The sequence below is a fragment of the Vicugna pacos genome, chromosome 25, assembly GCF_048564905.1.
Source record: "Vicugna pacos chromosome 25, VicPac4, whole genome shotgun sequence".
Classification (NCBI taxonomy): Eukaryota; Metazoa; Chordata; class Mammalia; order Artiodactyla; family Camelidae; genus Vicugna; species Vicugna pacos.
The window spans coordinates 38,652,419-38,672,088 of record NC_133011.1 but is presented as its reverse complement, the minus strand read 5'-3'; the positions used below and the strand labels follow the sequence as shown (position 1 = coordinate 38,672,088).

The window sequence follows — 19,670 nt, the reverse complement described above, 5'->3', positions numbered from 1 at the left end:
TGTGGGAAAGAACATGGGAGGAAGGGGTCCTGCCTCTGACATCCCTCCTCCTGCCCCTCCTAGGGCGCCTGCCCTTAGAAGGCCCCACGTTGAAATGCACCGCACCCTGCCTGCCGCCTGCCTGCCCATCTTCTAGGAATAAAGGAGCTGGTTCTGGCTGGGGGTGTGGGGAGGGGTCTGGGGCTGCCCACAGATTCTGTCCACCAACTCCACCCACCCACCAGCTCCCCCACTTCCTCCCCTGCAGGCACAGCCTCCCCCCGGGTGCCCTGGGCTCCACTTTACTTTACACATCCAGCCTGTGCCCAGGCCTCGCTCAGGCCTGACAACTAGGCAGTGTGGTCCTGCCCAGACAGCAGGACTCTGCGGATGTGGCGCCCTTTCCTGGGGGCAGGAGGGAGGGGAGGGTGAGATGGGCTCAGAGCCAGGCCCGGCGGAGGCCAATGGCCTTGGCAGACCCCTCCCCTGCAGCCTCCCCCTGCCCATCCCTAACCCGGGAACAAGAACCCTACGAGCACATGGCCCTGACTCTCATCCCTCACCAAACAGAGGAGGAAACAGCAGAAAGGAAAGCACTGAGGGCCGGGTACGGGGAGGTGCTTCCTCCCCCCGGTGGGGGAGGGGCCGTCCCGGGGGAGGGAAAAGCCCCGTGTCCAGGCCGACCCTCGCCCTCGCTGTCCCAGGCATCCATCTCTTCACCTGTCCCCACCCTAAGGTCACTCACTCATCCAACCCGCACATATCTGGCAGGTACATAGCCGATGACAGTAAGCTGTGCTCAGAGAAATAAAGGGCCACCAGCCCAGCCCTGCCCAGCCCTGCCCAGCCCAGCCCAGCCTCTGCACCCCTGCGGATACCACCCACCCACTGGTGACCAAGGTGACTCTGATGGGACAGCCAGAGGCCCAGCTCAGGGGAAGGCGAGGGGCTCAGGCCAGGACGACGGAGTAGGGGTAAATACCAGCACCACGGCCGCAGCGGGTCCCACGAAGGCGTACAGCAGCCCCCCCTCCAGGGAGAGCCAGCAGCTGGGGAAGGAGACAGGCTGGTTAGTGGCCAGGGGTGAGCCCCACCCAGGCCGAGCGGGCACCGCCACTGCCCCGGAGGGCAGGCGGGACTCTGAGAAGTGGCAGAGGGGAGCCAGGAGTCTCCCACGATGGATTCTTTCCCTTTAGAACCCATGGGAGCCCCCAGGCAGCTTACAGACGAAGTTCATGGATGAAGGAGCAGGCCCAGCACAGGGGACCACACAGCACAGGCCGGGCTGCCAGATGAAGGTGTGCTGACTGTCCCCTCCCTGACTCGCCCCTCCAGGCCTGGGCATCCAGCTCTCCTCATAGAGCCTCTCCAATCTCATGTGCAGACCGTCTTCCTTGATATAATGCCAAAATTGGGGGCTGGGTCCCTGGCCTGGATTTCCACCTGCCCACTCAACACAGGCCCACGGGCTGGGCATCAGGGCCTCTGCTCACATACCTGAGCTGGGCCCTCCCCACCCCCACCCTCGGTCACCAGCCCCACACTTACTTCCCCATATCTCCTCGACACCACCCCTGGAGGCTCACGGGAGCCTTGAGCCCAGTGAGGACCACGCTGCTTTCTGCACGTGCTGTTTCCTTCACCCCGAGGAATCTATGTTATGCTGGCTGCCATACAAACTCTTCATCCTTCAGAACCCCGCTGCAACATCCCATTTCCTTCTGGTCCACCCCTGACTCCAGCAGGCCGGGTATTCCTTCCTCTCAGTTCTGGGGATGGTGTCCATTTTTCCTTCCAGTACTCACTCCCAGGGGACTTTGAGTAACTGGGTCCTCATTCGAGTGCAGGATGGGGGTGCCCCTGGGCTCTGCGGTGAGCCAGGCCTGCACAGTCCTGTCAGTCCCTGCTTCTGCCTTTCTCGGCCCAGTGCTCCCCCACAGCCACAGCCCCTCGGCCTCGGTTCTTCTCCCCCAGGCTTGGGAAGCCACATGGCCTCTAGGACAGCCCTGAGCCTCCTGGCCTGGCACTCAAGGTTCCTGACCTGGCCCAGCCGACCCTTCAGGGCCTCAGTGACGTCATCTGTGAAAACAGGCCCCCCACCTGCCCCCCTGGGGGCAACACGGTCCCCCTATCCTACACTTGTGCAGGCAGTGGGTACCCTGTCACGCAGATGGGGAAACTGAGGCTCTCAGAGGCCAATGAACCTGTCCATGGCCATGGAAAGAGGAGGTGAGGGGCTCCAATGGCCCCTCCAGCTCCTGGGGCCCCCCTCTCTCCCAGCCTTGGCTTTCTCATCTGTGAGATGGGGGCCCAGCCAGCCCTCACCTTCTAGGGCGGTGGGAGGGTCTGGGGGAGCCACGTGGCCTCCACCACATCCCACCCCGCCCTGACTCACTAGTTCATGGTGCTGTACCCTCTGGCCTTGGTAAATCCCACAGAGATGGCCACGACCAGTGCAGGGAGCCCTAAGGGAGGAGCAGAAAAGAACGTTGGTGCCCCCACCTTCCATGCCCTGACTGCCTCCGCCTCCTTCCAGCCCTGCAGGCTGGGGGGGGGAGGGCAGAATGCACCTTTGAAGTCTCTGAACAGAGGGTGACACCGAGCCTGTGAGAGGGGGGACAGGAGGGGGACAAGGATGAGGACCCACAGAACTGGGGATGGGGGAGGGCTGCCAGATCAGCAAATAAAACAGGATGTCTGGTCACATCTGAATTACAGGCACAAAAGAAGACATTTTCTATCATAAGTATACCCCAAACATTGACTGGGACGTACTCATACCACAAAGTCATTCTGAACTGAAATTGAAACCAGTATTTTCTCTGGCAACCCCATGGCGGGTGGAGGCATGCAGGGAATCTCGGGGAGGAGGGCAGGCTGTGAGGGCCAGGGACAGCAGCGGGGTACAGGGACAGCACCCCACCCCGAGGCCCACCCCGCAGTGCTCACCCCAGCCCAGGCACAGGAAGCGCTTGCGGATGAGCCGGTTCCGGAGGCGGCCGGTCACAGCCATGTAGGACTGCCAGGCCTCGGTGAGCACCCAGCAGAAGGATGACAGGAAGAAGAAGTGCAGGAAGGCGGCCACCAGCGTGCACACCACCTGCGCCAAGTGGAGGCCGGGCAGGCGCTGGCTCGCTGGCCCCACACCTGCCCCCGTGAGAGGCCCAAGCCCGGCATCCATGGTGGTGACCAGGGCAGAGCCCCAGGCAGGGAGCCACGGAGGGCTGACCTGCTCCACTGCCTGGAGATGAGCTGCTAAACCCGGAGGCCCTGGTAGGGGCTGGCACGACCCTGCCCACAAACCGCCAGGGACAGACACCCCTCTCCCCAGCCTCCTCACCCGCTCATTCATGCACCAAACCCGCTGGAGCCCATCCGAAAGTCCCTGTTTGAGCCCACCAGCTTGGAGCTGGTGAACCCGAGGCCCAGAGAGGGCAGGTCACCAGAGGCCACTGGGCAAGGCACAGACGAGCTGTCAGCTGGGTGCCCGACAGTGGGCCAGGGCCAGCGCCTGCGCCTGAGCTGGCCCATCTCAAAGTGCCAGGCCAGCTGACAGCTCCCTCGGGCCAGACCCACGTGGCTTCCACGGCCAGAGCACGGCAAAGGGCTCTGCATGGCTCTGGCACCCTCCTGACTTCCCCAGGGTCCAGGCCCCTGCTGGGCACTGTCACCACCACCACTACCCACCTTGTTGCGAGTCTGGGTCTGCCCGATGAGGATGAGGGCGTTGGAGGAGATGATGGACAAGCAGAAGTTGATGAGGATGACGGACCGCTCCGAGCGGATGTACCTGTGGGAGAAGGCAGGAGGCCCACGGTCAGGGCCCAACAGAACCGGGGTGCTGTGGCCACCAAGACATGGGCACCATCTCCTCCCTGCAGGCACTGCCGCTGCCGCCACCACCACCATGACCACCATGACCACCACCACCATGACCACCACGACCACCACCACCACCATCATCACCACCACCATCACCACCATCATCACCACCACCACCACCACCACCACATACCAAATTCCAGCACCTAGTCAGGTGCCAGGGAGAGCCCTGGGGAGCTCTCCTGGGGATGGTTTGTTCTTAGAAATGCCTCCTTTGCTGTGCAAGACCCTCTCCTGTCCCTCTGTCCCTCAGGCACAGCCCCTGGCTCCTCCTGCCCCACCCACCCTGCCTGATCCTAACTTTGAGACAAGAAGGTGGAGAGGCTCCAAGCGGGGTGCAGAGCCTGTGCCTGCCATGGCTCAGTGCGGCCCAGTGGCACCATCCCAGGCAGGGACTCAGCCTGCTGTGTCCCGGTCTCTCCACCTGTGAGGAGGGGTGGGGGGAGCTGCACCTGAGATTGCCGAGTCAGGATGCAGGAGGTCTCATCCGTCATTATGCCTGCTCCTTCGCTTCCCAGGGCAGTGTCCCCAACAGCCCACGGGAGCTGAGACCCAGGCAGGCGTCCAGCAGAGGGTTTAGGATCAAACCTCGGGAGGCCGTGTTGCGGCCGATGTGGCATGTGACCCTGGGTGGGTCAGATTCCCTCTCTGGGGCTCCAGTTCCTTATGGGGACCATCAGGATAGGGTCCTGACTACAGCTCACAGGGCAGTGATTGCCAGGAGCTCAGGAAGGAGATGCTTTGAAAACCATGGGCCAAGACCTCAGAACCCTGGTGCCCTTGGGGGAGGGGCTGGGTCAGTGGCCAAACAGTCCCCTGGGGGATTCAGGACAGGTGGTCTGAGGGGCGGCTGGTGGGAGGGGCGCTGCATATTGGTGTTTCAGGGTCACTGACCCTCCCAGTGCCTCTGCCCTTGGAGAGGACAGAGAAGGGGGCCCTGGAGAGCACAGGCTGCCCCTCCCCTGCTGGCCACATCGACCCCTCTTTGCTGGCCTCGGGCTGACATTTCACTGCTGTGGAGCTGACACAATGGGAATCAGGCAGTTGGCTGCCAGGTGGGTGACGGGTGACCTTGGCTTGACCCTCCCTGCCCCACTGTCCCAAATTCCTGCTCTCGGGGGCCCAAAGAGGGGCGCTGGGAGAAGGGGGTCAGGACCAGCCCACCGGCACACCTGTGGCTACCCGCACTTGGCTCAGGCCCCTCAGTGCACACATGGCCCTCACCCAGGGCTGCTGGCCAGCTGGGACGGGGTTGTCCCCACACTGCCCGTGGCCTGTGGCCTGGGGGAGGGGAGTGTGGGGCCGGCAGTGAGCGGAGGTTCCCATCCTGACATCTGACCCTGGGCTCTGGGAGGGCGGTGGCCTTGCCCGTCCAGGTAACAAAACAGACCACAGGCATCAGGGCCTTGGGGCTTCTGTGGTCATGCGCAGGGTGCTTGGCTGGGGTGCGGGCTCAGGGCACGCCAGCCAGGAATCATGCTCAGAGGGTGGGGGGCTGCACCTGTGTGGGCAGCGAGGGCACAGCACCAGGCAGGAGTAGGAAGGCCTGGCCCCCACGGAACAGCAGTCAGGGAGAGGGAGGGGGGTCAGGGGTCGGGGGTGGCCGAGCTAGGGGTGGTGGTGGTGACGATGGAGGTGCTGGCTGCTGCTAACGTGGAAGGAGAGAAGGAAGGTTCTCGCTCTGGGTCTCCTCAGCCTCCCCTGACCCGCACGGCAGCCTCGAGGGGAGAAGGTGACCCCGGCCACCCTCTCCTGGGAACCAGCATGGCCAGGCTCCTGGCGCGGCAGCCCGCCTGCACCCGCAGCACCGCTGGGAAGCACCTCCACACGGAGACGTAGATGATGATCAGCAGTAGGAGGGTGAGGGACGACACGCCGCAGCCCACGATGAGCGTCACCGACGGCACCATCACCTTCTCCATGTTCTGGCGGGTTCGGGGCAGAGAGGCGAGTGAGGCAGCCGGGCAGATGTGCAGAGGGTGAGCCTTTCCCCTCCGCCCCCAGCACCCGCCACGAGCCTCCTCCTGCCCAGCATCCCTCGGCCACCCTCCTGCAGCGCTCCAAGTCTCTGTGCCCCTGCCCTCCCCACGCATCTTGGGTCTGGCTGTCCCTTGGGAGGGGTCTCATCTCTTGCTGAGGGGGAGGTCTTTGCACTCCCTACCCCTTGGCTGCACGGGTGCCAAGCCTGGCAACGCCCCCTCCCAATTCCGGGGAAGGGCCCCCCACGCCAAGTGGGAGGTGAGGTCACGGAAGCACCAGGCCCAGCGCCCCAGCGCCCACACAGCTCTCCTAGGCCCTGTGGCTCTGGCATTCCAGCCGAGGGCAGAGCCCCACTCTCTGCAAGGCCCCCACAGCTCCAGCTGCATCTGACGGGCACCTGAAGCCTCACCCACCCAAACCTGTGCTCCCTCCCTGACACCTGCTCCGCCCCAGCCCGCACCACGTGCTCCGCCACCCCTTCCCTCCGCCAGGTCCCTTCTGCCACCCTCCATGTCTCACTCGGTTCTCTGCCCGCCACTCCTCACCCCACCCAGAGGCCCGGAGGACTTTGTAAAATGCATTCCTGGCCACTCTCAGAGTCCCCCATGCTGCCCCTACTGCGGCCCAAGCTGTGTCCGAATGCCCAAAGGCCACTGAGCCGGGCCCCGCCGCGCCAGCTGGTAAGACCACCACCCTTGCTCCCACCCAGGGCCCGGCTCAGCCCTTCTGTCTGTCTGCGACACAGTGCCTGGATGCCACATGGCAGGGCCTCGGGCCGTTCTCATCTCAGCTCGCCCCCTCTCAGAGGGACCTGGGGCCGGCTAACCGATCCCACTGCTCCCCGCCATGCCACCCAGTACAGCGCTGAGCACTGGTTGGTCCTTGCTTATGAATACACATGTGTGCCCCCATGTGACTGCGTGACCCACAGCCACATGACACTCCAGTGCCCAGAGCACACGGCAGGTGGGCGACGTGTACCCACTGGGGAGTGGTCAGGGCCCCTCTGTGTCCAGAACCCAAAGACAAATCAGGGGATTGGAGAGAACTAGTCCGCAGCCCCTCCCCCGTCGGCCGCCTCCAGGAGGGAGGGAGGAGGTGAGTCTGGGAGATGACAGAGAAAGCAAGGCCAGGTGATGAGGGGCTTCTTGTAGGCTCCCTCATCTGAAGCTGACCCCCTCCTGACCCTGTCCCAACTCTTGCTGACCTGTGCTGACCCCGGCATGCTGCAGAGTGAGATTCTCCCGCCCACAGGCTCCTGAGGCCACGCCAGCCCTTCCCGCCCTGGAACGGGGCCTTCTCTCCCTCAGACCCCCAAGTCCCAGATCTCCTGCACAGGGCACCCAGGGCCCGCTCCACCGGCCACCACTGCCGCCACCCACCCAGGCAGCTGCGGCGCTCTCCGCAAGCATGCTGTTCCCTCCGGTCCGTCCCCACACCGGAAGCACCACCTCCTGCCCCCAGGCCCCTCTGCGGTCACTCTGCCCAGCCTTTCCCCACTACTGGGGACGCCTGCCTGTCCCTGCAGCTCAGGGTTCTCACAGTCTGGAGCCCCCTTGGGCCAGGCCCGGTGCGGATGTGACTGGCTGGATGAACAGCGACTGGGAAGGCAGGCTCTGGGAAAATCCAGGAAGCCGTCCAAGGTCACCCAGGCATTCAGTGGCCCCGGGGGGCATGGCGTGGTGAGGCTCCAACACAGATTTCTGTGTTTCCCTGTGGGGAGTGGGAGGGGCTCAGGGAAGGGGGCTCTGGGCTGCGGTCTGCACCCTTGAACTTCACTAGGTAACCTCAGAGCCCCGGCAAGCCACACAAAGTCACGGGTGGCCGAGTAACTGGCTCACGCCAGCTCCGTGGCTGGCTCTGGCCCTGACCTCTGTGGCCATCTGCCTCCATCTGCCCTCATTAGGCCTGGCAGCCACATGCCTGCCAGCTAGCCCACCTGCCCGCCTGCTCCCTCCTCCTCTCTGCCTCTGAAGTGCTCATCCGTCACTTCTGACAACCCACATTCTGAACAATGTGGGGAGGGGACAGGTGACAGAATGGTGGGCAGAGGTGTCAAGGAACTCCAGGTCTCTCGCTGAGAGGGCTGGACTAGAGCCCTCAAGGGCGAGGGACTGGCCCCAACCCACCTGGAGAGCAGGCAGAACCAGGCCAGCCTCCTGCAAGAGACTGGCTCTCCAGCCAAGCTCCACACGGCCCCAGGGCCTTTGCACATGCCGGTCCCGCCATCCAGTGCTCTTCCCCTGACCTTCATATGGCTGGCTCTTCTCTCTGCTTAGCTGTCATCTCGCAGAGGTCCTCACTGAACATTCAGTCTGAACCAGCCCCTTACCTCTTTGCCCATCACCTTGTCTTGAGGCTCTCCAGGGTACCTGTCCCTCCCACCTCACCCACCCAGGGCTTTACTGGTTTCTTTTTTAAATAGTTATTGTCAGTTTCTACCACATGAATTCCCTACTTCCAACCTTCTCCCAAACCTTCACACATCTTATGTGTCCTAAACACTAATTTTCTTCCTTGAAGTACTGTCTTTAACCTGCCCCTGCTCCAACACCACACATGGTTCCCAGCTACCCACAAAAAACTAGTCCTGACTCCAACGGAGGCTGATTCCTGGTCCTGGTCCCACTCTGAGCCGTGACCCTGGTCACACTAGTAACACAGCTTCGGGCACATTGCAGAAACAACGCCACAGCAACTGTGACTTCAGACTGTTTACTACATGCCAGGCTATGCCGATGCTGCAAATACCTCACCAGGTTCGGTACCCCCACGGCTCCGAGGCAGGCGGCATCGCCCCCTCACAGACGTGACTCAGAGCAGTTACTCAACCTTCCGGCGGTCACAGCCCCGCAGTGGCACCGCCGGGACCTGACTCTGGCTGCACGTAGGGCTGGGGGGGCGGGGACATCTGAGTCTCATCTCCCTTCACTTCATGCCTCTGGGGATCTAGCCCCTCCCTGGCTCCTGGGGTGCGACCACAGCATCCCTTGTCTACTGCCCTCTCTTGGGCCCTTGTTCTGGAACTCCAGTCCCCCAAAACCACTCCATACCCCAGAATGCCAGCCGCCTGTGCCTCCTCAGACCCAAACCCCATGCCCAAGGCACATACCCAGCCCACAAGGGGAGGCAGGCAGCACCTGTCTCCCCACACCCAGCCCAGCTCACCTCTGCCACCACCCCACCTGCTGGGTGGGTTACTCTGCCCTTACTCCTGCTGGGATGCCTCCAGGACCCCAGCCCCACCACCATTCTCTCTGATCTCCTAGCTGCCTGGCTCTGCTGACCTCGGGATGAAGCTCCAGCCTTCTCCGGCCCCGGCCTGGCCGTAGCACCCGCCCCTGCCCTGACTACCCTCCAAGCCCCACCCTATCTCCCACTCGCTTCTCACCTTTGTCAGCCTCCCTGGGGTGACCATCACTCCTCCCCACCAAGCTAGGCTTCAAACTCCTGCTTACCCCTCAAGGCCCTACCCCAAACCTCCTCCTCGTGCACGTCTCCCAAACCATACTTGGGAGGGTGGGGGGCTGTTGCCAAGCCCCAGAGGACCCCCTCCGTCCAGTCCAGGCTTCCCCAGGCCTGTCTCCCCATCAGACCCCATGTCCCTTGAGGTCCCAGCCCCAGGCATTCAGAGGAGTCAGCACAGTGTGACAGGCTGCAGGACAGCAGTGTCCCTCTCGCTCTCAGCCCGTCCCTACTCAGCACCTCTGGGGTCGCCCCTCACTGAGGTCAGAGCTGACCAGGAAAGGAGAGGAAGGCGGAGATGGGCTCTGATGGCAGGTGAGCACAAGGGAGGAGGCCAAGCCTAGCATGCTGCCCTCCAGCAACTCCTCTGAGCTCACACCCGGGCCTGCAGAGGGGTGCAGAATCAGGCAGAGCTGATGACTATTCCATCCTACAGATGTGAAAACTGAGGCTCACAGCAGCCAGGCAGCCAGCTCTTTGTCCCATGGCCAGTGGGTGAATGTGGCCCCTGAGCGCTCCCATACTCCTGGTCTCAGCTGCATCTCCTGGGCTATGTGGACGGGGTGCTCTGACCTGCCGGCCTGTGCCCCGCCCTTTGTGCACTCACACGTCGGGTCAGGCAGACACCAGAAGCCCCTGACTGCAGCTCTGACCCCCCGAACAAACAAAGCCTCAAATCCTTCACAGACCGAAGCTTCGTGCTCCGTCTGCCCAGCCCGGCGCAGGGCCCCCCTCCGCTCGCCCTCGCAGGCACCAGCACAGGTCAGCTCTTCCTGGAAGGGCCCCCTCGGCATGGAGCTCCTCCACCCCCGGACTTGCACCAGTGCTGCCACGCTCCTGCCCAACCCTGAGCAGCCACCCTGAGTAGCCCGGGGGATTGCTTCCATTTTACAGGTGAAGAAACTGAGGCTCAGGGGGATGGAAAGCCAGTCTAGGGCCACCACGTGTGAGGGACAAGCCTGTGTTTCAAGACTCAACCAGTGCTGACCTCCTACAGGACAGACCCTCAGCTGGAAGGAGCCCCACTCCAAAACCCCCCGCCACCCAAGGGAGAGCAGCCACCTGGGCCCTGCCCTGTTTGCTCCAGTCTCAAAGGGGACCCAGGAAGCTCCAGCTCCACTGGTCACTCCCCCTGTGTAGTAGGCCACCTCTTCCAGGGAGTCCCCAGCACGGCCCTGGGCTACTGCCTTCGGGCCCTGCCCTCAGAACCAGCAACACTAACACTCCAGTCCCAGGGACAGCCTGATGGGGAGGGTGTGCTGGGATCAGGGCCAAGAACACAGACCCCTGTCCAGCAGACTCACCCCAAGACCTTGAGCAAAGCCCCTTCCCCAGCCTCGGTTTCTCTGCCTGTTAACGGAAGGGTCTAGTAGCAATGACCTCTAAGGTGCAGCTCTGAGCCTCTGGGGGATCCTGGCTGACAACATCGCCCTCCCTACCCACGTCCCAGAGGACAAAGGAGAAAAGGCAGACTGTTCTTAGAGAGGCCTGGAGCCATCTTCCACAGGGAAACTGGGGTTCCGTGAGGGGAGAGCTGTGCCGTCCCCACCCGATGAGGGCCAGCCATCTTGAACACCCCCAAAGTAGCACCCCGCTCCCAGTCTGTGCTCCGTATCTGCTGCCTGAGGATGCTTCCACACTAGGCCCAGGTTGGGGGCTCAGTGAGCAAAGACCCCTAGCCCTTCCCTCCTCAGGGGGCCCAGTGACCCCACCAGGGGCCGAGGCCTTCCTGGGTCTGGTGAGTGCAGCTTGGCCCTGGGCAAGAACTCCCGCCAGCCCCAGTTGGCTGGGCCCAGCACCCAGGGCCCCAGCCAGCAAGCTGGCCCCAGATGCCGTCGCCATAGGAACAGGCAGCCCCCACAAGAATAACGAGAACAAAAAGGAGGCCCCTGAGATGATGGGGCCTTTTTGGGGAAGGCTGCAGCCGACCTGGGCCAAGCCCAGCACCCTTACCACCCCAGGACCCCTACCTGGGGACACAGCTGCCTCCAAAGACCAGGATCTACTTGGGATGGGTGGGGAAGGACTCCAAGAGGGGTTGCAGCTCCTCCCCCTCCCTCTCCCGCGTGGGCTAGACCCTTGCCACGCGCTGGGGGAAGGACCCCCCCACCAAGTGAAGGGGTACACGAGGCTGCACCAGGCCAAGCCCTCCTCCAGCCCCCTAGTGCCTGAGGCCAAGTCTGCCCGGCTCCCCTGAGGGCTGGCTGCCCCCAAGGTCCTAGGCCCCCAAGGAGAGTGGGGGAGACTCACCCATCAGTCACTTCCGGGGGACCCCAGCCTGGCTCCTCCCAGGCCGGTCCCCAACTCCACACCACCACCCACTCAGCTCCCACCCGCCCTCTCCAGGGGTCCGGGCCCCGCCGGCCAGGCCGCCGTGGGGCTGCCGGGCAGAGCGACCCCCTCGGGCCGGGGAATCGTCCGGGCCTCCCCGCGCCGGCCCGGGAGGCGACCGTCCGCCCCGGGAGCCCCCCGCCCGCCCGCCCGCCGCGCGCCCGGCCGGCCGGGGTCTCACCGCGTCAGCGCTGAGCTGGGCTAAGATGGCGAAGGTGGAGAGCCGGTCACAGAGGCAGCGCGTCCGGAGGGCGTCGAGGGGCACCGTGCGGCAGCCGCGCCACGACCAGGGCCCGAGCTGCGGGGGGGCGGGGGAGGAGGGTCTGCGGGGGGACACACGCGGGGGGAGGGGAGACAGGGGCGGCGTGAGCGGCGGCCGGCCGCGCCCCGGCCCCGCGGCCCCGGCCCGCGCCCGCACCTGCGCCCGCCGCCGCGCGCGCCCCGCCGGCCCCCGGAGCCCGGCGCCCCATGGCCGCCGCCGCCGCCGCCGCCGCCGCCGAGCCACGGGAGAGCGACTCGCGGGAGCGCGGGCCGGCGGGGCCGGCGGGGCGCCGAGCCCTGGCCCCGCGCCCGGAGAGCGCCCCGCCCCAGCGCCCGGCCGGGAGGGGCGCGTGGGCGCACGTGGAGCGGGGTGCCAGGCGGTGGGCGCGGCAGCCTGCGGTGCGCTTGCGGGGCCGGGGGCGGGGTGAGGGGCGCCCCCGCGCCTCCGCCTCTCCAGCCCCCGCGCCGCGCTGGTGACCTTGGGGCCGCCCCGCCCCCACAGCCCCCTCCCCGGGGGCCTGGGGCCGCAGCCGCCTTCCCGCGGGGTGGGGAAGCAGCCAGAGGCGCCCCCTGCGGTCTGACCCAGGTCCATTCCGCTGTCTGTCGGCCTGGGCTTGCTCTGGTTCTCTTTAAACAAGCACTTGCTAGGGCCTCAGTGCACCGGCCTGAAGTATTCTGCAAACCGGCCACTGTTGATCCAAGTCCCTCCCAACTTCGTGCCAGCCCGCATGTCCGGCAGGGTCCAGCCGGGCACCAGGTAGAAGGTGGCCATGGAGTGTCTGCCGCAGGGCCGGGGGCCTGCAGGCCTCCTGAAGACTTTAAGACTGAAACTGCAATCCAGGAGCCATGGCGGTGGTGGTGGTGGTGGGGTCTCCTTCTGCACCCCAAGCCAGAAAAGCCCCCCACCAAGTAACTCAGACCCAGCACCTGCCCCAGGCTTTCAGGGGAGAATTCCAGGTCTTAGAGGCAAGGGTCTGCCCACTCCCACCTTAGATCCCTCGAGCTGCAGCTTCACACAGCCCCAGCCCCAGCCCCAGCACCAGGGAGCTGCCAGGTGCCTTTCAGAGCCCTCAGCTCTCCTCCTTCACCCCAGCTCCTCTGCATCGAAGGTGGACTGGGGGCTGAGCCATTCCCACCCTGTGCCTTCCCAGAGGAGCTGTGACCTGCACACACTGGGAGGCCCCTGTTCAACACCTGGATTTGCAAACGACCAGCCTTGGCTACTTCCTGGCTGTGTCACCTGGGAAGTCAGCTACTGGCCCTAGCTTCCGTCTCCTCCTGTCTAAAGTGGGGAGAGAGGACAGTCCAGAGGATGACATGGGACACCTGTTAAGCCCCCCTACAGTGCCTGCACGAACGTGTTAGCATCCTTAGGGATGCTTAGGGTCTCCGATGCAGGCATTCCAGAGCCCAGAGCGGCTTCTGTTGAATTTGAGATGTTACACAGCCTCCTTTCTGAGCTTCAGGCCCCAGGGGAGAAGGGACACACTCTGGGCCGGCTAGTTCCTTCGAATCTGCTTTTCTCTCTTCATTCTCCTCCATGGGGAAGGACTGTCCCGTTTTACAGGGGAGGAAAACTGAGGCCCAGGGTAATACTGAGGCAGAGCGTTGAGACCAGGCCCTGGCTCCACGGGGCACATCAGGGCTCTGTGGCCCCAGAAGACCCTCCCCCCTACCCCGGTCCCCTCTGAAGTGCAGCGAGGGGAGGGGGATGTCCACCCCATGGGCGTTGTGCCCTGAGCCCATGGGGGCCAGGGCTTGGGGGGCCCGAAGCTCATCCTTCTTAGGGACCCGCCGTAAAGAATGCCACAGGAGGGCCCAAGGGCTTCAGCCTCTTTGGCTCCTGGACACTCCTCTACCTGTGCCTTCCATCCTCAGCCCACCTGAACCCCTGGGGGCCCAGGAAGAGCTGAGGTGTGCCTGGCTCCACAGCATGGCAGAGCCCAGGCTGGGCTAGGGCTGAGGCTACAGCCTTGACCACAGCTCCTGGGATAGAGGCCAGGGGCTCGGCTGCCGGCATGGCCCACCCCCTCCTGGCCCACCACCCTGCAGGCCCCAAGTCCCTGGCATGGAGCAGAACCAAAGTCAAAACCTAAGGCCCTGGTAGAGGCCCCTTTTCCCCTTTCTTTGTCTGGGAAAGAAGACTCCACTCACCACAGAACCAGAAACACGACCTGGGTGATGGAAGGAACAGGAAAGGGAGTGCGGGGCTCTAGAGAGTTCCAGAGTGCCCAGTGACACCCAGTTCCAGCCTGGTCCTCCTGCACCCTCAGCAGAGGTCCATCAAGGCCTCCCTGGGCTGCCCAGGGCACATCACACTCACACCTCCCTTCATCTCCAGCACCCCACAGGACGGGGCACGGAGCCCAGAGCCCAGCTGCCCTCTGTCCTCCATCCCTGGAGTGCCCTGTCCTCATGCCTGGGGGCGCACATGCAAGCCACCGACCGGACACCAAGACAGCCGACGCAGTGCAGGCCAGAAGTCACCAACACCCGGTGCGCCCCCAGGAGTCATACAGGCCACTCCAGTCTGGAGACAGTACCTCTCTCAAGCTGACCAGCTTGTCCACAACATCAGCCACATGCCTGCTCCCAAGAGCAGGAGTCTGTGGCCGGCCGGTCCTAGGTTCAAATCCCAGCTCAACTTCTCACGGTCCAGGCCTGGACACTGTCTCAGCTTTCCTCCTCTGAGTGGAGGGAGGCACACAGAACCCAGATTTTCTCCCTGCTGAAAGCTGCTGGGAGGGTTGGGAGGGGAAGGCACCCCAAGGCCTGGGGTGAGGGGAGCCGGGCTGGCTGGGGCCAGCAGCCTGGCAGGTTCCCAGGCAGCGCTGGCGGGTCTGCCGGGCGCCAGGCTGACAGCTGCCGGCCACCTCCTGGGAGAAGGCCAGCCCAGGCTGGTGGCTGGCCCCGCAGGGCTCCTGCTATGGGCACTAATTAGCTTATCAGCCTCCCAGTGGAGGGGAGGGCGAGGAGCACTCTGCTGAGGGATTCGGCCAGGGTCTACCACTGCAGCTTAAGGCCACGGAGGGCACCAGGAGGCCTCTGCCCCTGGTCCATTGAACCAGCTGCTCAGGCTGGCAGCCTAGGACGCAGGCAGCTGCTGGGCTCACCCAGACCCTGCAGGACTGCAGTGCAGGCTCCTTGGCCTCGGCCTCTCCTCCCATCCAGTGTCTGGCAGGCCCTGGCAGCCGGGAGCAGGGGAGCATGTGGGGGCTCCTGGTCTCCAGCACATGGACAGGAAGCGTCTCCTGCCCCTCCCCCATCTCAACATTAACAGCTTCCTGTGCATTTTATCATTTCATCTCGGAAATAATCCTCAACTCAGCTGTGTAGATATAGAAACTGAGGCTCAGAGAGGTGGTAAGATTGCCCAACACCACACAGCAAGACAGCAGGAGGGCCAGGATGCCAGTTTTTATCTGTCTGACCACCTGGCGCCCCCGACAAGGCCTACATCTGAGCCACTGGATCTGAAACACAGACCTGAAAGGGACCTTCCAGGATGGCCTAAGACTCAGATCAGGAGGAGGGGGGGGTCTGCTGAAGGCCCATCCCACACCAGGGCAGAGCCCGGTCAATGGAGGTTTCCCAGGTTGTTGACGGAGCCTTCTGGGCTGCGCTGGGCATCAGCCAAGGACTGGCCCCAAGCAGGACGGGTGGGCGGTGGTCTCTAACCCGACGCCCCTCACTTGTATCTCAGGCACACCCTGACCTGGCAAAGGGCAGGGGTCCCTCGGCCCTCCTTCTCTCAGTAAGATCTCTAGGACGCATCTTCTTATACCCACAACATCTGGAGGTTCTTCCCCATGTCTGACTGAAATCCTTCCTGCTGCAGGGGACACCTGTTACCATCTCTGCAACACAAGCAGGTCCTGCCTTCCTGGCGCACACAGCGACCGCTCCCACCCGTGGGAGACCATTTGCGGCCTCTTGTCTGAGCTTCAGAAACTTGGAAGATCTGGGTCACGGAGCCAGGCCCCCACTCCTGGGCTCAGGTCTGAGGAATCTGGGTCAGTGACACCTGCTCCTCCCCACTCCCCAAGTCCAGGGTGACAGAAGGAGCTGGGGCAGTAGCCCTTTCCAGCACCAGGAGCCGGGAGCCCCTCCCTGCCTGAGTTGAAGGGCGGTTGCAGGGGGCCCTGGGCCCCTCAAATCAGAGCTCCCAGAGAAGAGGCTGTGCCTCCCCCGTCAGACCAGGGTCTCCAGGAAGGCCCAGCCACTGCCCACCTCTCTGTAGGCCACAGGTTCCTCACCATGGGCTTCTCCCACCCCGCTCCTGCCAAAGCCCTCATGTCGCCAAACCGCAGGGACAACCACCTGTCCCTTTTGCTCCACTTCTGAGCTCCTCTGCTGCCTTGAGTCAGCACCCACTGCGTACTGGCTCCCAGGGCCTGACCCCGAGCTGGGACCCAAGATTCCTCTGCCGCTCCCCAGCCTTTGGACCCCTTGGTCACTCCTGCATACAGCCGGCAACCTCTTTCCACCCCAAGCCACCCCCATCCACCCACCTCGCTCCCTGGACAGCTGGCCTCCTGCTCCCACGTCACCCCGCCCCAGGTGGTCCTTGAGAGGGTGTTAGGCCAGTCACTGCCACAGTGAGCTGCCATCTCTGGTGGCTGTCTGTGGCCTGCACACCTGCTGGCTGCATACCACCTGCGGGTCCTCCCATCTCTGCCCGGTTCTCCCACCACGTGTGATGACCTTATGCTCCTGCTGGCACCTTCCCCTGGGAGGGTGGGACTGGGACCTGGCTTGCTCACCCCGCTGCTTGCGCCCCGTAGGGGTGCAGTGCCCAGCCAAGACTTGCTATGGATGGACAAGCGAGGCCCTGTGGCTGAGCAGCATGGCAGGTCCTTCAACCTGGCAGCAACCTCCAGGACCCCTCCCTCCTCCCTCCCTCTCATACCCACACGCCCATCAGCAACCAGCCGTCCTGTCAAAATGCACCGCGACTCTCACCGCTGCTTCCATCCCGCGGCCACCACCGTGGCGGGACCCACTGCCGGCCTCCGCCCTGCCTGCCCCTGCCCGTCCCCAGCACAGCGCTGTCATCTGAAACATGCCAGGACACACGCTCTGCTGAAAACCTTCCCACTGCCCCCTCTTCGCTCAGAGCAAAGGTCACGCTGCCCTCAGGGACCCCACAGGCCCCAGGGACTGGCCCACCTTCCCTGACCCTCCTTATGAGCCCACCCTTCCAGCCACACTCAAAACGGGAACCCCAGCTCCCTGCAACCCCGCCTGGGGAGACCTGCCTCAGCCCGACTTCAGCCCCTGTGCGGGGCCACAGCCTTGTCATGGTGTCCCAGGTGAGGCGGCTCAGAGAAGGCAGCCTGGTTCCTGTCACCAGCTGCCAGAGGGGAGTAGCCTGGCCCCACCCAGCTTAGAACACCTCCCCAGGGGACCTGCCCTGGGGCCCAGGTCTGTTGGAGGCCCTGGAAGGAGTCTCAGCCGGTGGCTCCCCTGCCGTCCTGCTCCCGGCAGAGCTGGGGTATTGCTGGTCCAGCCCAGCCCCAGGAGGGTGAACTGGGCAGCCAAGGCCACTGCTGGCCCCACAGGGCCGAGCTGCCTCCCCCGTGAAGCGGACACAGATCCTCACCCCACACACTGTTCAGGGAGACCACAGGGCCCCAGACCCCAGCACAGGGCCCGGCATGCTTGTGGGACATCAGGGGACAGTAACACAGAGGGTGCAGGGAGAGCACCCACCTGCCTGCCCGCCCACTGAGCCTAGGCCTTCATGGCATTCAGGATGCCTCCTGCCGGCCCACGACGCAGGTGCTATTATGGGACTGTGTGCATCAGGGTCCCCTGGGGTTTGATGGGCTAATTCACACTGGAGTGAGAATGACTCATAGGTGTCCTCCCACACAGAAAAAAGAAGCCAGAGTGGGCACAGCTCGCCTCGGTGAGGGAACAGGGAGTGGGCAAGGTGTCTCTGCAGGCAGGGGCTTCTAGGAGCCCCTCAAAACTCCTCAACTGGGCCTTTGTGCTCCGAAAGCCAAACCCCTCATCCCAGGTCCAAGCCCCACTGAATTACGCTTCACAGGTCCAGAATGCTGACCTCCCGCTTCTGCCTATTGACTTCTGACCCACAGACCAAGGCTTGTGCTGGGCTGCCTCCTCCAGGGAACACACCCGGATCAGCTGTGAGTTCCTGAGCACTGCCACCTGGCTCCTCCTACAGGTCCTGCCCGGCTGCTGTGCTGGGGCTCCCTGCCTGGGCCCCACCTCGCCCAGCATCTGGAGCTCATCAGGGCTTTCAGGTCCCCCGCCCCGGCGGCCCTGCCCACACAGGCCACCTGGGATGGAGCCGCTCGGGGACTCAGAACACAGGCGCCCTCTTCTGCCTCCAGGCATTGATCTTGGCTGTTCCCTCTGACCACATCCCCCCGTCCCCTGGCTGACTCAGCTTTGTCCTTCAGGGATCTCCCGAGGCCCTAGCATCTCCTGGAAGCCTCCGGAACCTCCCACTCTGTGCCCAGCTCCCCTCTGACCACTAGCCTGTGGGAACCCCCCTCCCCGGGCAGGCCCATGTCGGCTTCCCCAGATCAGGGCCATGTCCTCTCTTGAGGGTCTGGGGGCAATGCTTGCGACCCGAGGGGACCCTGGGGGGTGGAGACCTGCCTGACCTGGGTCTTGCTGAGTGAGCGGCCAGGGGAGACCCAGGCCTCCTCAGGCCTGTGTCCCTGCCCGTGGAGGGCGGGCTCTCCAGGCACTGACAAAGTCCAAGGCTCACTTAGCATCTGCGCGTCTGTGCCCAGGGCCTCCGGGGCTTCTCGCGCTCCCCCAGGATGCCAGTCTCCTGGATCACACCTGGCATTGGCCAGGCTCTGAGTCAGAGCTTCCAGCGCAGGCCTACCCCAAGGCTGGAAATCTGACCATCCTCAGGATCTGGTGGCTCTTTGCCTGACCCACCCCGCCCACCTGCAGGGCCACAGAGGCCCAGGGCAGCCTGCCAGGCGGAACAGGGCCCCCGGAGAAGGTGGGCCCCTGAGCTCTCCAGCCCCGCAAGGAAGTGGTCTGGACTAGGAGGGCCAGGGTCCTGCCAACCCCCGGACACATGCCGACTCCGCCTAGCTCAGAGGCTTGCACCCCCGCCTGAGCCCTTTGCCCCTCACTCAGACCTTCACCTGGGGCACCTGTGGCCCAGCTCTGCTGGCCTGTCACCTCCTTGTGTCAGCTGAGGTGCCAGCCCCTTGGCACCCACATCCTTCACGCTCCAGCCACCGGTGCAGCTGGAGGTCAGGCTGATAGGTCACTCACTCAGCAAGTGCGCCCCTGGCAGGCCTGGTCAGGCTCCATGCTGGGTGCTGGGCACGCCCATGGGCTCCAGCAGATCCCAAACCTCCCCGCCCCCGCCAGCGCAGCTCGGTCTCCTCCAAGACACCTTCCTGGACTGACTGGCCCTGTGAGCGCTCCCCTCTGCCCTCCCACCCAGCCCCCTCACCTACTCGGCCTCACGCACTGCCCCGGGTGTGCGCTGGCTCCCATGCGGAGGGGGGCTTCATATCCCCCGAAGAGCTGAGCCCACCCTCAACACCACCTTCACTGTCACCACAACTTCCACTCTCACAGAAACCACCACCACCACCACCAACACCATCAAAACCATCAACGACACAATCGTTACCACTGCCGGCACCATCGCCGCCACCACCACCATCAGTACCAGCATTACATTATCAATGGCACCCCGGCACCACCACCAGCATCAAGAGTGACACAACCACACCGCTGCCGCCGCCGCCACCGCCAAGTCACCGCCA

The 19,670-nt window shown here is 64.1% G+C and overlaps 1 protein-coding gene across 2 annotated transcripts in view; it reads right to left on the bottom strand.

Annotated features, from left to right (window-relative positions):
- Window positions 1–19,670, bottom strand: part of ADGRB1 (adhesion G protein-coupled receptor B1) — a 64,789-nt gene that overhangs the window by 17,071 nt on the left and 28,048 nt on the right. The window contains exons 1-7 of one of the 2 annotated variants that reach the window (XM_072949833.1): window positions 12,056–12,218; window positions 11,819–11,960; window positions 5,683–5,786; window positions 3,667–3,769; window positions 2,929–3,079; window positions 2,375–2,444; window positions 962–1,028 (exon numbers count right to left, since the gene is read on the bottom strand). In XM_072949833.1, the coding sequence (XP_072805934.1) occupies window positions 962–1,028; window positions 2,375–2,444; window positions 2,929–3,079; window positions 3,667–3,769; window positions 5,683–5,783 (492 nt within the window). In that variant the 5' untranslated portion in view covers window positions 5,784–5,786; window positions 11,819–11,960; window positions 12,056–12,218. Of the gene's footprint in view, window positions 1–961; window positions 1,029–2,374; window positions 2,445–2,928; window positions 3,080–3,666; window positions 3,770–5,682; window positions 5,787–11,818; window positions 11,961–12,055; window positions 12,219–19,670 lie in introns of those variants that run through there. The other variant, XM_072949834.1, reaches the window with a different exon arrangement.